Here is a 16,226-nt window from a genome sequence, read left to right on the forward strand (position 1 = left end):
TCCGCGAAAGACAAAAGAGCAAAAACCGATTCGGTTAAAAAAAAATTTAGTTCACAAGTTTGATGCAAACTCATTCCGCGGCACAAACGCCAATCCAACCCTAGTAATCTATGAGGAGATCGTTAAACAGGAACCACAAAGTGCGTTATTCAGAATTAATCAATCGTAAGGCTAGCAAAAAAAACATCCTTCAATGTGTCAAAAATACAAGGCCCCTCTGCCTCGAGAAGAAGAAGAGTTACGTACGACTACTTCCGCTTTAGTACGGCTCAACCCGGCTGCGTGACGTCAACTGGCTCTCTAGAAATCAAGCCATCCGGCAACGGCTGTCTAGTGGCGCAGGAAAGTATTCCCGGTCTTCCCGCTTAAGGCGATCTTTTCCTTGTCGTGCACCTCCTGCTCCGTGTTGAGATAGTTGAAAGATCCCGAGACCGCTCCGCTCATGCCGCCGCCCAGAGTGCGACTGCAGAAACAGAAGCAATCAATATTATTTTTCGGACTTTCTGTGATAGAGCGCAAGGAAAGGTATCTGAAAAAACAGGTATGTTTGCTTGTTTATTTTTTACAAGTATATTATCATTAAAGCACGATATTTTATCATTTTTTTCAATTTTCGCTCGAATAATCGGAATACGTATCTGTACATGAACGTGACGAGTTACACAGCAGTATCTACGGTATAATCTCTGGCCGTCGAATAACAGAAAATTTTGTTTCGAGAATGACCCTTTGACTTTGCGATAGAAGTGATTTTTGATTATAGAATATCGCAGTTTCGGAAGTAAAAGAAATTTTGAATTTTTAAAATTCGCTCCAGTATTGTAAAATTCTGTACGCGTGGTATCAGTTTGCAGGCCAGCACTAATTTTTACTGCATTTAACTGTGTTAAAAACTTTGATTTCGGTCGGTATTTCAATATCAGTACAAACGAGAATAACAATTAGAGAAAGTCGAAAAATCCCTCGCCCGTGCGCTGATCGTTAACGCGAGTAGTACTTAATAATTTTGAAAAATAATAATCATTAGCGCACAGAAACAGCATTTTTCTACGTTCTGTGATTGTTACGTTGTACGTTGTTCCTGCTACTAAATGCAACAATGTGTATGTAGTTCTTCGTATGCAATTTTGCGTTAAAATTACGTATTCCACTGCTTGAAATTTCAAAAAAATAACTCGTAAAAGAAAATCTATTATTTGAAAATTTATGTATTCATAGCTGCACGTGAAAGTGGTTCCGTATTGTTCGTCGCGTTGATAGGGAATTTTCCGGTTTCCGTTGTATGGAATTTTAATGCTGTGTTTTAATTTACCCAGGTGTTTACGGTGAAGTTTGATGCGGATTAGAGCGGCGGAGACGTTGAATTCCACAAGGAAGCGACCGATCAGGCCACTGCGAGCCAAGAAAGCGAAGGCGAGATGGAATGGGAGGCCAAGCACGACGAGGAGGAAGCCGAGAATGACGACCAATTGGGCCAAAAAGCCATGGATCAGCCAAGCGGAGCCGCAGCTGACAAGTGAGTATGCCGCTTTTCAATTTTTTCGGTGTAACAGGCAAAATAACATTTGCAAACGTTTTAATACAGTATTTAATACTTTAATTTAATGAATGTTAATATTTAACAATACGTGTTAATATGAAATGAAGAATGAAATACTTAATTAAAATATCATGATTCAGTTACGTAATTTACATTGGATTTTTTATTGTCAAAAGTCTGGTTATTGCTATGCTAAAATAATTATGCTTGGAAATAATTTCGTAAAAATTCGACATTTGTTTTTAATTTTTTTGACTTAATCTCGTAAATTCGTTTTTGTGTATCTGCTTTCCTTGCGCTCTATCACAGAAAGTCCGAAAAATAATATTGATTGCTTCTGTTTCTGCAGTCGCACTCTGGGCGGCGGCATGAGCGGAGCGGTCTCGGGATCTTTCAACTATCTCAACACGGAGCAGGAGGTGCACGACAAGGAAAAGATCGCCTTAAGCGGGAAGACCGGGAATACTTTCCTGCGCCACTAGCGGAGCAGCCGTTGCCGGATGGCTTGATTTCTAGAGAGCCAGTTGACGTCACGCAGCCGGGTTGAGCCGTACTAAAGCGGAAGTAGTCGTACGTAACTCTTCTTCTTCTCGAGGCAGAGGGGCCTTGTATTTTTGACACATTGAAGGATGTTTTTTTTGCTAGCCTTACGATTGATTAATTCTGAATAACGCACTTTGTGGTTCCTGTTTAACGATCTCCTCATAGATTACTAGGGTTGGATTGGCGTTTGTGCCGCGGAATGAGTTTGCATCAAACTTGTGAACTAAATTTTTTTTTAACCGAATCGGTTTTTGCTCTTTTGTCTTTCGCGGACGGTATAAATGTAATAATCCGAATAATAATAAATTTTGTTACGATGTGTCGATTCGTATCCACCTAATAATTCCGGTTCGCTGCGAGTTCGGGACAAACTGCCCATCGACAATACCGTATTTAGCTGTACGAGCATTATATTTATTTGAAATTTATCATTTAAAATTTTTTTGCCATAATAGCAGCGCATTAATTCTTAGAAATGCCTGTTTGACGTGGTGTTGCAGAATGAAGCAGCCCCAGGCAATCGGTCAAACTGAAAATTCGCCATGTTTATTAAATCTTATTAAACCGTATTAAATTTTATGCAAGTGCTGCGCGCTAAATTTTATGTAAGTGCGCGCCCATCAATCATCCAGAGTTATCCAGTTAACTCAAAATTTTTCACGAAAATCTCCCAATAAATTACTTTCAGCCAAGACAAACAAACATTAAACAAAGCTGAAACAGAAAAAAAAACGAAAACCAGATAAACAGAAAGCAACCAAACTGACCAATGGCCAAACACATCCACCCGGCAGGTTTCATTACAAATCCGGAAGCGCAGACTGTTCTCCATCAGAGAAATCATTCAAACGGTTTTTTATACTCGACGTCACACCATCGTGAAAACAATTATACCGACTACAAAAAAGCAAAAATACCCTCTTATTCCCACTCCGTCGTCCCCGGCGGTTTGCAGGTCAGGTCGTAGACAACGCGCGACACCCCGCCCACATCGCTTATGGCACTCACCATATCCAGTATCGTCTGCAAAAAACCATAGAAAATTAAAATTGAACTGAAATTTTAGTTTCGGCGTCTGTTGGATTCAGTAAACAATATACCAAAATTCAAATTAATTTCATAACAAATCTTCGAAAACAAGCATGTTCCGACAAACTCACATTCCTCTGAAAACCACAACCGTCGCACAGTCGAACTACAAATAATCGCAGCCGAAAACAATTCAAGTTTTTCGTGCGAATCATAATTTTAAAAAATCAGATTTTTCAACGAAAATAAAACAAAATAAAACCGATAAAATTATTCAAAAATCAAATCGGGTTTTTCTGAAAACCCTTTTTGTCGCCAAATCGAGCCACAATTAAAACCACAAGAAAAAATTAAAAAAAGAAACCACAAGAAATTTTTAGTTCTGCAAGAAAATATGTTGAAAAAATAAATAATAAAATTAGCGAAACCAATATATATCTACTACTATCCCGATAATTTTCTCACGAAAACTAGCGTTGCGAACTTACACTTTCGGGTAGGTGTACATCGGGTACAGCGGCAATCCCTGTCATGAAATCATTGGTGATGAAGGGCCGCAGCACCACCGAATGCTGCCGTCCGGCGTAATTGGGATCCACCGTGTCCACGTCGAACACGACAGGAATGAGTATTACCGGCATCTGAGCAACTGCATTGTAGTGTCCACTCTCCCATAATATCTGCCATCACACAAAAAATCCCATAAAACAAATATATTAGCGTTCTGGTACAAAAAAAATCATTTTCATAAATACAGTAATTATTTCGCAAGTCCGTATAAAGCACGATATACGAGTACAGTATATTGATCGTTGCAGCAATCTGCGAAGCAAATGTTCATATAGGATGCATGCCCTTACACTACGCTCGCCCTTACACTACGCTCTCGCCTAGTAATACCCACCTCATCACAAGTAAAGAATATCAAAGACATAAACTGTTTAAAAGCGAAACAAACTCACACAGAATTCTGCTGCAGTAATATACTAAATTTTAAAATCTGGTATTCAGAAGAATTCGCAACTTTAACATCTTCGCAGTGCGCGACCGCACTTCGTACCGTTTGAGCACGTGAATCAATTTCCTGCAGTTTGGCCACGACATGTTGCGGCAGGAGCGTCGTCTCGGTGATGAACTCGATCTCGTGTTCGACGCGCGACCCGAACACGTACACCACCCGGCTGATCTGCTCGCAAATGCGCGGGATAATTTCGGCTAAACGGAACAGCACTTTCCAAGGGATCTTGCCGGTTTCCAGCTCCATCGACAGGGCGGCCACATGCTTGAACGATCGACCATCGCCCTGCAAATGCAAACGTAGTGCAATGGAAAAAACACCAAAGTTGATCTCACCAAACTCAGCTCCAAAATTCGTACGTCGGGAGAAAAAATCATCCGAAGTAACTTCAAATTTTTTAAAATTTAATTCACCGCAATAAATTGTTTAAAAAACATTAACATACAATAAAATGCCTCTAAAATTATAGGAATTTACATTTTTTAGTCTAACACGACGGGTAGCATAAAACTTTCAAACAAGAGGATCTCTTTATCATTTAAATTTTTATTTATTTCAAACAAACTGACTTCATTTTCACTTGTTTCACTTTATGTCAAACGTGTTTATTTTCATCAAGTTTTGTACACAATTCTGCAACTTTTCGTCTGATGTGCACTGACCTGAACGCCAACGGAGCGGATGGGAAGCACATGTCCGGCAATATTGTAGTCACTGGCCTCGGTTAGAAAGTCGACTTCTTCTTTTGTCAGGGTTGCCCTGACGCTATCATGCATAACTGACAACTGGAAAAAATGCCTTCTGTTTTACCGTTTTAAATTCTGTTGAAACACGATGGTAACTTACGTGCCACACCGGTTTGGCAAAGGAACAAATTATTCGCAATAACATCACAGTCTTATCATAATCCCGGCCACGATACGGCTCCGTAGCGCATATCACCCGCACCGCTAATCCCGGACCTACAAACATTTTTATATACGTAAAGAAAACCTTCTACAAGAAAGAGGCCTAAAAACTGTTGGTGCTCAGGGAGAGCGCTAATACTCAATGCATTTTAGATCACTAATATATCTATAGTTTCTTTGATCCGCTGAAATTTTCCTTGTACAACTATTGAATAAGTACAGTCTGCGGCAGTGAATACAGTAATTAAAGAATCACTGTAAACGGCAAAAGATAGTCAAGACCGTATACTATTCCGATTTCCGAATATGGAAAAAGGAACATAAGGCTGTTAAACGTATTTTGAAACCAATGAAAAGGCAACGGAAAGAAAACAACGGGGCGTAAATTTTCCACTACTCTACACCAGATCACATTTAACATCAGATCCAAGTTCCAACACGCAGAAGCAAATACCAAATAACTCGATTTTTCGTTGAACATTTTAAAATTTGATCTTTTGCGCTATACAAAACATCAGCGTAGAAAACCATCTTATAGTAAAGTTGTAAACGAATTTACGAAGAAAAATAGAAAAAGAAATTATTCGGAAGGTCCTTTTAACAAAATCGGAAAAACACCGATTTTCTCATGAACTCTGAAAGTTATCTGGTTCGATCAACTAGTACAGAGCAAGCAATCAAAACCAGCAATATATAAAACTTTAGGTCATTTAAAACAAATATTTTCTGTAAAGAAAAGTAAATAATATGAAAAGGTACAGGTATAATACTTCAGGGTGATTTTATTTCAAGTTTCAGGTACCGAATTTAACAAAATCACCGAGTCGTCAAACTTTCTTTCAAAATCCATTTGCTTCTTGTTTTAAAATTAAACCGTCGATTTTTACCCGGAAAAGGATGTCGCATAACGAGAACTTCCGGTAAACCGAGATCCTTGCCCAATCGGCGCACTTCATCTTTGTGAAAGTCCTTTAAGGGTTCGATAACACGACCCTGCCGGAAAAATTCAATTAATTTCTTCTCCAATTTTAAAATAAATTTCGCGGAAAATGCGCGCCACGCGGGCATACTTTATTCCGCAGATCGCGTACGAAATCGGTGTCATTATGATGGGTTTTAATGGCCTCGGCGTGCTGACTGGCAAGCTTCGACGAACTTTCTATTAAATCCGGACGCAACGTGCCTGAAAAAATGCAACATCGTAAAATTCAACCATCATTAATTTTTTAAATTCATTAGCGACAAAGAGCAAAAAATTAACGAAAACATTCACTCCAAATGCATTCGTGTGTAAATCGTCGAATTTATTCATTTCGGTCGACAACCCTTATATCCACTGCACTCCGAAACACACCTTGACACACGAGCACATCCGCTTCCACTAGTTTCAATTCTTCCCGGATGACATGATTGGTCACCTGCGCAAAAGTTACAAATGAATTTTTTCCCGATAAATATATTGTCCAAAGTGTTCCTTACCTCCATGAAAGTATCACCAATAATTTTCCGCTTCTCCTCAGGATCCACAGTCTCCATGAGAATCGGCGAAATGTACGCGCCGCCGTCGGTCGGATCGTCTAAACGGCGCCGGCGTGCATAGCGGAAACGATCACTACAATTGCGATCTGCGGCAAACAAAAGATTCAGACTCAGCATAATTAAATTTAAAAAAATTTCAATTCTACCGGTCGGAGAATTTTTCTAATTTTATGTCTCGCATTAAGAATAAGTAAAGCCATAAAAAATATAAATAAGAAAACCAATTCCCAGTTTGCGCAAAAATCACCAAAATAAACGGAACTCACATTCCACCTGAATGCCCAGCTTGCTCAGCTGCTCCATGACGTTCTTGGACTCGTCTTTCCGCATAAATCCATTGTTTATGTGCAGAACGATCAGCTGATCAGGGGGAATACATTTCCGTAAAAGGGCCGCACAGACGGTACTGTCCACTCCGCCACTGGCCAGGAGCTGTCAAAAACAGACATCCATCCAGCGCTTTAACCACATATCTCTTAACTGACAATTTGTTTCGCAAAAATAATTATCTTTCTGTGTGTACACCTGTATTTATGTCAGTCATGTACTTCAAAATTCATGCTAACAACAAACACACAGTTTTCTTTACACATAAAAAAATTCCCAAAAAAAAGGTAATGCTTCCTAAATAAATCGAGACATTTTTCAACAGCCTGATTAGAAATGGAGTTAGAACTACTTTACAACTACTCTGTAGGTCAACTATAACAATTTATTTCCGTTAATTCTGGTTTGCCCTGGGAATCTGTACATTTTACTCCTACAAAGCTGTGACCGAACGGTCTCGTTTACTGACACAAAAACGTAGCCAAGTGGCACAGTCCAAAAACAATTCCGAGTTGTATCACGCAAGCCACATTTGGTTTAAATCAATCATTACGTAAATTAATATTCATAAAATTAAATTTTTCTATAAACGCTATCCACCAGCACTGAGGTTTTCCACAATTGCATTTAAGATTTTATTATAAGATCCAGTAATTCTAACACCACATGAACATTCACCTAAAGGTTCAACTGTTATCGTGATTCTGGCATACGTAATACGTACTGTATATTGCGAAAATGTTTACAGATTTTTTAACCATCCGACTTACCAGTACTTTTTTATCACGCACGGTACTGCGGATGAACTTGACCAACTCCTCCTCGCGGTTCTGCATGATGAAATTCGGCCGGATACCGGAAATGCGGAAAAGGAAATTCTTAAAAATCTCCATCCCGTTGGTGGTCAAATCCACTTCCGGATGGAACTGGACACCGTATTTTTTGCGCTTTTCATTCGACACACCTGGGATTCATAAGATTTTTATGAAGATAAATTTGGTTTAGTTGTAACAGCTTTCCTATAGTTTCCTTCAGCTCTTACCGACTACGAGGTTGTCAAATTTGGCAATCACATTTAACTCCGGCGGAACTTCAATGACCGAATCACCATGTGTCAATAAAACATGCTGCAACGGATTCATTCCCCTACAAAAACAACCATCACAATTCGTCAACCCAGCTTGTCGAATTCATCATAATCTCTCTTGAGAGTTTCTATATAAAAACTAAAAATCATACCGCACATTGCCAAAGACAATCACAATTTCGTAAAATTACTTAATTTCGAAGTCCGGACAGCCGTTTACAAAATCAAAGAAAGACCAATCAACGAGATAGCGTCGCTCAAACAAAGAGAATTTTTTCTAAAGAGCATCACACAATAATAATAAGATTAAAAATGGAATGACCGCAAACTAATGACGCAGGAACAACTGCTGTTTTGAACACCCTATACAGTCAGTATTTGGAAAATCAATAACAAGCCACAAGTCTGCGACAAACCGCTGCACTACGATGTTAACAATGTTATCGTACCTTTTTAAATCAGCGAAAACAAGAACTCCGTATGTGAAATGTGAATTACGATTTAAAACAAAATTTCGACAGGAAATATTCTTAACCAAAAAACACAAAAATACTATTTTGAATTTCACTTTTTTAAACTAACTGAAAAGCATTTTATCACAGGTACAGCTTTGCGATAGCCACAGAACTTTTTCGGGGTCACGCGAACCCCTGCACCACGATATTAACCACGTTACCGTATCTTTTCAAAGCAGCGACAACAGAAAAGCAGCGAAAACTGCATCTTCCCATAAAAATTACAATTTAAAACATTCCAAAATTTCGGCAGTAAATAATTTCAGGCGAAAAGCAGCAAATAACTATCTGCTAGCTTAACACTTTCCGGATTTCTGTATTCTTGTACATACTTGAACAGCGCACTACTGGGCTCCACCAGGATTTCCGTCTGTCCATCGTTGCGGCGTTGGGTTTTGGCCACGGTGCCACCGCAGGCTTTATTCAGCAGCTGAAACCCGTAGCAAATGCCCAGGACAGGCAAATTACTGGTAAACAACTGGCTGTCGTAGGTAAGCGCGTTGGTCGCATACACCGACTGTGGTCCACCGGAAATGATGACCGCCCTGTCGAAAACATTGCATCTTCACTCGAACCTATGCAAACACGATGCTGGAGAGCTTACTTGAACTTCCGCTCCAATAAGACGGAGAGCGGCGTCTCCAGCGGGAGGATTTCTGTGTAGACGTTCAGTTCGCGTACACGACGGTCAATCACCTAGAAACTCGTACCCATTAGCATCACGCAGCTGGGCAAATTGTTTCGAATTTACATTTCCACCAGTTTAGTCGTTTAGAATCGTTAAACAACCAACGCTAGCAGAAAAGCGATAAAAAGAATGAAATTTCGTCCTTCTTGCCGTGCAAACAGCAGAAAACATAACTTCAAAAATTTCCAAAAACTAAAAAATAACAAAAAAACAGACTGCATACCTGCATACGACAAAACAAGTACAAGTCAATAAACACTTGATACAAAAGTCAATAAAAGCAAAATAAAACAAAATCAACCGAACAAATCAGAGTTATGATTTGCGAAATACAAACTCTGTTTTTCGAACTCTTCGGCAGAGCTAATTCATGCCTTACTTTTACCAAAACATTGTGGTTTCTTTAACAAACTCAAACCAACATTTTAGGCATTCTTTCAAACAATAAACAAAAATTTTCGGAATTTTTTCTCCAGGGACAGAGTAAGAAACCAAAAACCCCGAATGCTAACGAAATGGCGGAAATGCTTCGAAAATCCAACTCTTCACCATTAAATCCAAATCCAAACCTTTTCGCATTTTACCCTTATCAGAAAGTTGGAATTTAATAAAAAAGTTAAGCCAATTTTATAGAAATTCTTTTAAATAGTAAACAAAATTTTTCGGATTTTTTCTCGAAGGAAAGATCGAGAAACCAAAAAATTCGAATATATTCGAATCATGCCTGCCGTACCTTGCCATACTGCGCGCCCGCATCGAGAATGGCCACCTTATCCAGATCGGGATGCACGGACGTCCCGTTGCCGTTCAACGGGCCACTGGCCGCATGCGGGAGGCCCGGCACCACATGTTCATCGCTGGGGACCATCTTGGCTGCCATCGCGGCTGGCGTCAGTGTCACCGGGTTCGATGGTGTGGGGCCGCTGCTGCTTGCGCTGATGCCGCTGTTCAGTGAGGAGGAGCGCGTCTTAAAGCTCATACCCGTGCGTCCCCGCTGTCAGCCGTATAAATGCACACACAGGGCAACCAGCACACCTGATAAGATGGAGCGAAGAGGACTTTGGAACGGTTATTGTATGCGCGACGCCTGATAAGTGTCGAATCACCATCGATAAATCAAACACAACATTCGATATTCCGACAGAGAGATTACGGATTAACCGCCGCACGAGTGAGATCCACAGATGAAAGCGCCAGGCAGAAAAATTAAATAACAACAGAGAAAAATAGTGGAAAAGAGGATGTATTGAAAAACGACATCCAGTGGTAGTTGCACTTGGAAACCGTCGACGCGAAAAAACATTTCCGAAGTTTTGAAAAAATCCATGGCAAACGCGCCTAAAAACCAGCGCAAGAATAGCGAGCATCATACTGCGGTCGGGCACGGGAGAATGGTAGCGGCTAATGCGCTGTTTTTGATTGGACAAGCGAGATCGCTGTTGCCATTGATGACAATCCCGTCTCGCCAGATTCAGAAGTATCAATTTCATCGTGGGAAAAAGCGGCTCACGTCAAAGAACGTTAACACAGATAGACAGAAAAATTTTGAAGTCTAGATTTTTCAGATTTTAAATTTTTTTTAGATTTTATGTAATCTTGATAAAGAAATCTGCAGTGGAACAAGTCTAAACTTGGTATTGCACTTTAATTCTCGCAAAAAATTAAATCTTATTACAATACTTCACCAATCAAACTCGTATGCGTAAATCTGTTTAGCAAGAAACTGTACTGGGAAACCCGGCACTGAAACCTAATTAAATCAAAATCTCTGTCAGTCAAACGTTCCCTGTATCCTGTGAGACTGACTGTTCCAAGTGTGTGCACGTGCTGACCTGAAATTCTGAATCATCATTTTTGACATCAGCTGCAGTTTATGTTTTTCTTGCAGCGAGTATTTTTCTTTGCGTTCTTCCAGCGTCAACGTATTCGTCAACTCTATCGTATAGTTTTTGTTTTACTACCAAATCTGTTTGAATTTGATTAGTCACTAGTGTGTAGTGATTGTAGTCCGAAAGAAGCTGATTCTGGTTGAAAATATTCCCAGTTAAATTTATCCGCAATTTGCCCAGCAAATCCTCATGTCATTACGTCAAGCCATCGCGGGCTTCCATCACGGGCTTCTGCGCGTCCGCGCCGGAGCCCATCTCCGTCGGCAGATCGGGAATGTGGCCAAGGAGACGCCGCTGCAGGAGGCTCGGGACTTAGCCCGATTGCGCGGCCATTCTGCCCCGTTGACGGAAGCCAGTCCCGTCCACGCCACGCGCCTGCTGTCCTTCCCGCGCAGTCTGCGCGATCTGGTGCAGGGCGTGCTGGCCATGACGCCCGCCTTGTTGGGACGCAATCGGGTGGCCACGATCGCCGGACGGTTTACCGTGGTACGGCCGGGACGTACGCTGGCGCCGTTGATGGGATTTATCGCGGCCATGCTGCGCGAAAGCCAGACTCCCGAGTTCCGCACACAGGCGGCTTGTGTGGCTGTACGGGTAAGTGCGCCTTGATAAGAATTTTTTTTTCTTAAATTTAGCGATATGCGAAATTATAATATACCGAATTTTTTCCGATATTTTGGCCAGGGAAGGCTTATTCGAAGTGTTATTTTTATAACGGAACTACTCAGCATATATTTAAGTCTTTGGTGAGTACTGAATATGTGAATTATTGTAGTGAAGCGGTTCATATCTGCAGGTTAGGTGTTTTTACGGGTAAATGAAATCCGTCGCTTATAAGTTGTTGTGGTTCCGTCACTTTCGTTAATTAAGATTATCATGTTTTTTTATTATCATACATTCAGTTTTACATTTTTGTTTTCTGTACAGTACCATGATGTTCTGTACGTATACTCCCGCAAATTCGAGCTCATTCAAAATTTCAAGATTTTATAATAAAATCTTGAAATTTTTATTGTTGATATTTGCTGAACATTGTTTCACTCATCGCGAAACATTCTCTAAACTGTTATTCAGATACCATCATACCGATAACAGTTGAGAGATAGATTGTAAGACAGGGTAACGTGGTACTGCGCATGGTAATTCTTCCAACCTAGAGTAGAGTGTGAAAGCAGCATATTTTAGGATGAAGCCCACAAATTCTCGAAAAGCGCCATGGAAATCGTCAAGCCCCATTTCGATCTGTCATCGTTCAACAAAATCTCCGATTTGGATTTTGGTCGACCATTGGGAAAGGGATGCAATGCCGCTGTATACGAAGCGCGCCTGAAAGAAGCCAGCGAAGCAGGTGCAAATGTATAATTTTTTTATGAACTGAAAGAAGCACTTGGCTTCCCTTTTATCCCTTTTCTGCTACAAATTTTGGTGTGCGTTTGCAAACCGCAAATATGCTACAATATGAGCTTATAGTTTAAGAAGCAGCTTTGCTTTGCGGAATTTTGCCAATAATTATGACAAGGCAGTGCTAATCAAATTCTCCAAAAACTGTAATTTAATAAAAAAAATATCGGTTTAACTTTTTTTAAAATTTTCTATGAAGTAATAAATATATATGGAAGCGTTTTTGTCAGAGAACTAAAATATTATTTGTGTCTACTAGCTCGTTATGATTTGGCGGTGAAAGTGCTCTTCAACTACTCCGTCCATTCTGACGCGGATAATGTGGAGCGATTATTCGAGAGTGAATTGCTGCCGTCGCAGCTCAACCACCTCAACATCATCGACGTCTTCAAGGCCTGCGTCGACGAGATGCCGGCGCTGCCGCAGTGCGAGAAGCTCTTCCCCAGCGCTCTTCCGCGTCAGCTGCACCAGCAGGGACTGGGTCGCACGCAGACCATGTTCGTTCTCATGAACAAGTACGTTGTGAACGGATCTACGAGTACGCGCACATTTTATTGCGAATACTGAATTAATGAGAAATTTTTATTGGAAGAGCGCCTAAATAACTGAATGGTTGCGACAGGCTGTGCTTTTTTTTCAAAACAGGCTTTCAGTAGAATTCTTTTCAAACTTTGCATCGTCGTAGATTGTTTTGTAGTGTAACGGGTCGTATCTGGATCATTCCAGGTTGTTGGTGTATTCTGCTTCGCTTGTAAAATTTCGCACTGTGATTTCGTTATTTGATACATTTTTTTATATTTTAAGTCTGTTTTATATGCTATTAAAATTATTTGTGCGTAATTTCTCACTTTATTGCGTTAACTGTTTCACACTGCTTTGACACTGTTGACCGACAACCGTTCGATATCGAAATAATACAAAATTTGAATGAATGTGACCGTTATTCTTGTCGTCCTCTGAGTAATCGTGGGGTGACTCGATAAGATTAATTTAGATATACTCGTTTCAGAGGGTCATATTCTGTTCTTTTGCTTCCGCAGATATTCTTGCACATTACGGGATATGATCGAATGCGGTGGCTGTTCGTTCAAGGAAGGCCTGGCCATCTTCGCGCAGTTGCTGGAAGGTGTTGCTAAATTGGTGAAGGAAAACGTCGTGCATCGGGATATCAAAAGCGACAATATTTTACTGCGTAAATCAGAAGGTACAAATGTGGCTGCAGTGTAGTACATGGGCATCGTGCTGGTTTAACCAGTTCTGGTGAGATGACTAATGTAATTAAAAGAATTACAACATGCTGCGTCAGTTTCAGCGTATTCGACTGTAGAGTCGTAGACATTAATCGTTTTTCGTAAAGTGAGATGAAGTTTTTATTTTGTACCTCGTAATTCAGCTGCGACAGAAGATTTGATTTATCTGGTATCCTTTGGTGCTTATCGTATTACACGTGTTGCACGTTTTTTTTAGATGGTCAGATGCTGCGCGCGGTCATCTCCGATTTCGGCTGCAGTTTGCGATCCTTGCGCCTGCATTACACGACTTCGCGCATTTCCCGCGGAGGAAATCGTGCGCTCATGCCACCTGAGGTACATCTCCCAATCTGTGTGTCGGCGATAATTTATTTATCTCAAATTTTTTGTCGATAAATTGTTTTGAAATTTACAAAATAAGAATCATTGAAAATCATTGAGAATTTGTTTTTCGCTTTGCGAATTTTTATGGGAAATGTTTCGCAATTCTAATACAGTAATTTTATCTGTCATCGGTAGTTTTGGCTTCTCATATGTGAAAATTAATAAGATTCATTCGTGGGTGAGTGTTTGATTCACCATCTGTTAGCACTTAGCAGGTAGGGACTTGCAGAAAGTATAAAAACAGGAGAATTTCAGTCTTTTTGAAACATATTTTTTGAATAAAAATGTCAAATATGTTTTTAAAAATAAATAAAATTATTTCTATATAAAGTAACACTTTTTTTCCGGGTACTACTAGTTCATGGCAGTCGCAGGTGGATAGTATTTCGGCGCACGGTGATTAAAAACTGAAATTTTTGACGATGGCGCAGTAGACTTGACAACGGATGCGTGTTGTAGGTGATTAACGCTCAGCCGGGTTTACTGAGCATCATCGATTATAGTCGGGCCGATTTGTGGTCCATCGGGACGATTGCCTACGAGATCTTCGCCGGCTATAATCCCTTCTTCGAAGGCGAAGTCAAGCTGAACTCCGCCAGCTACGACGAAGCGGCTCTTCCCGATTTAGACGATGAACCGTTGAACAATTTGATCCAGGCCATTTTGCGTCGCGATCCCTACAAGGTGAGTCGCGCTGCGAAAAAAAAGGCAGTGTAGGGTGTATTTTATCATTCAGTCTCACAATCAATTTTCGAAGGTTGTCGACACTGTCGATAACAACAGAATATTTTTTTACGGGAATATCAATGATTTTGTTTGTTGTAGTAATTGATCACACAAGACTACTGCAAGAAAACTCACAGAAATTGTTAGACGGTTTTTTTCGGGAAAAACGAAAGAAAATATACGCGTGTTGTGCTAGTGAGAAACAGAATGTTGTACGCACCGGGGATCAGTTTAAGCTAACATTTATCAGTATTGTAGTAGACTGGCACGAGTCCCTGAATGATGTTATGCTGTGGTTACAACTTACCTGTAATGCGATGCTACTCAATTCATTAGAGAAATAGAAATATTTTTTAATTGTGTCTTTCCAGCTCATGATAGTTTATTCGATTGACATTGTTATTGTAAAAGATGTTTTTGCTGGCATCAAACACGAACACAATACCTGTGTCTGTTATATCGTAAAAGCACTGGCGATCGATCATGGCCGTTATAGAATTTGCTGCGACTAAGAAAAACCCGCGAGACGCGGTCATTTGGAAATAACTGGCACCACGGCGTAGATGTTTTTGTAGAATCAATAATACAACTATTAAGCATATTTAATTATGACTTTCATAATTATACTAACAGGATATAATTACCATTAATATAATTATTATTAGTATATTTTCCTTAAACAGCCGTGATAAGGATTGTTTTTTTTTGACAGCGTCCATCACCGGCCGTGGCGGCCACCGCCTGCCAGATGCTGTTGTGGGATTTCCCGCTGGATGAGATGGGCGTGGAGGGGCCGCGGGTGGAGACGGTGCGGGTGTGGATCATGCAGTTGTGTGTGCAGTTGATCTGCGGATGCCGCGGGAATGCCTTGAAACGCGCCCTACTGGCCACCTTCCTTAAACGTTGCAATGTCACGGAGATCGTGCAGGCCGGACAGGTCCTCATCGGACAGCGATAAACGGGGAGAATTTTTTGAATTTTTGGTTTGATTTCTGGATAGTAAGGTAAATGCGGAATTTTCTGTCGCATAAGTGGAATAATTCTCAGTCGAAATTAGTAGTGGAAAAGCAGAGATCTCGTGAGCGCTGTAGTACAAAAATTTTAATATTTGAAAAAATAAACTCGTACAAAAGTTTGTCGATATTGTTTAGGTGTCTTTTACTGGCGTTTTTGTATATAAAAGTTTTATTTCTTTGGTTTTTGGTAATCTTCTGCTGATCGGGTATCAGAGATTGAATTTGCATGATGGACAACATGATTATGAAGGTTGGCAGTTGAATTGATGTGAAATTAAAAGGCGCTCTAAATTATGAAATAAATTTATCTGCAACCTGGGGATATCTTATCTGAGAGAATTTGAGATCTATTTTTTTCTCCGTTTC

The 16,226-nt window shown here is 40.3% G+C and overlaps 2 protein-coding genes across 2 annotated transcripts; one reads left to right on the forward strand and one right to left on the reverse strand.

Moving 5' to 3' along the window:
* Window positions 1–2,613: 2,613 nt before the first annotated feature.
* Window positions 2,614–10,496, reverse strand: LOC129602191 (GMP synthase [glutamine-hydrolyzing]-like). The gene is made up of 15 exons (XM_055501164.1): window positions 9,928–10,496; window positions 9,111–9,202; window positions 8,839–9,051; window positions 7,947–8,050; window positions 7,675–7,868; window positions 6,844–7,009; window positions 6,518–6,663; window positions 6,393–6,456; window positions 6,109–6,221; window positions 5,926–6,031; window positions 4,977–5,092; window positions 4,793–4,915; window positions 4,173–4,415; window positions 3,601–3,792; window positions 2,614–3,106 (listed from the first exon to the last, which is right to left on the reverse strand). The coding sequence occupies exons 1-15, from the start codon at window positions 10,171–10,173 to the stop codon at window positions 3,005–3,007; spliced, it is 2,220 nt and encodes a 739-aa protein (XP_055357139.1). The 5' UTR covers window positions 10,174–10,496; the 3' UTR covers window positions 2,614–3,004.
* Window positions 10,497–11,034: 538 nt separating this feature from the next.
* LOC129602192 (serine/threonine-protein kinase Pink1, mitochondrial-like) lies at window positions 11,035–16,180 on the forward strand. Its single transcript, XM_055501165.1, has 7 exons — window positions 11,035–11,677; window positions 12,269–12,431; window positions 12,744–12,999; window positions 13,525–13,688; window positions 13,952–14,070; window positions 14,578–14,802; window positions 15,557–16,180. Exons 1-7 carry the CDS (start codon window positions 11,273–11,275, stop codon window positions 15,800–15,802), a joined length of 1,578 nt encoding a protein of 525 aa, XP_055357140.1. The 5' UTR covers window positions 11,035–11,272; the 3' UTR covers window positions 15,803–16,180.
* The last annotated feature ends 46 nt before the right edge of the window (window positions 16,181–16,226 follow it).

Source organism: Paramacrobiotus metropolitanus, unplaced genomic scaffold (genome assembly GCF_019649055.1).
Source record: "Paramacrobiotus metropolitanus isolate TYO unplaced genomic scaffold, Prichtersi_v1.0 Parri_scaffold0000356, whole genome shotgun sequence".
Lineage (NCBI taxonomy): Eukaryota > Metazoa > Tardigrada > Eutardigrada > Parachela > Macrobiotidae > Paramacrobiotus > Paramacrobiotus metropolitanus.

Coding starts and splice junctions, on each gene's coding strand:
- LOC129602192 (XM_055501165.1), top strand. CDS start 11,273: ATGTCATTACGTCAAGCCATCGCGGGCTTCCATCACGGGCTTCTGCGC. Junction 11,678..12,268: donor CGGCTTGTGTGGCTGTACGG/GTAAGTGCGCCT, acceptor AGCATATTTTAG/GATGAAGCCCACAAATTCTC. Junction 12,432..12,743: donor GAAAGAAGCCAGCGAAGCAG/GTGCAAATGTAT, acceptor TGTGTCTACTAG/CTCGTTATGATTTGGCGGTG.
- LOC129602191 (XM_055501164.1), bottom strand. CDS start 10,173: ATGAGCTTTAAGACGCGCTCCTCCTCACTGAACAGCGGCATCAGCGCA. Junction 9,052..9,110: donor TTATTGGAGCGGAAGTTCAA/GTAAGCTCTCCA, acceptor TGTTTTCGACAG/GGCGGTCATCATTTCCGGTG. Junction 7,869..7,946: donor ATTTGACAACCTCGTAGTCG/GTAAGAGCTGAA, acceptor TATGAATCCCAG/GTGTGTCGAATGAAAAGCGC.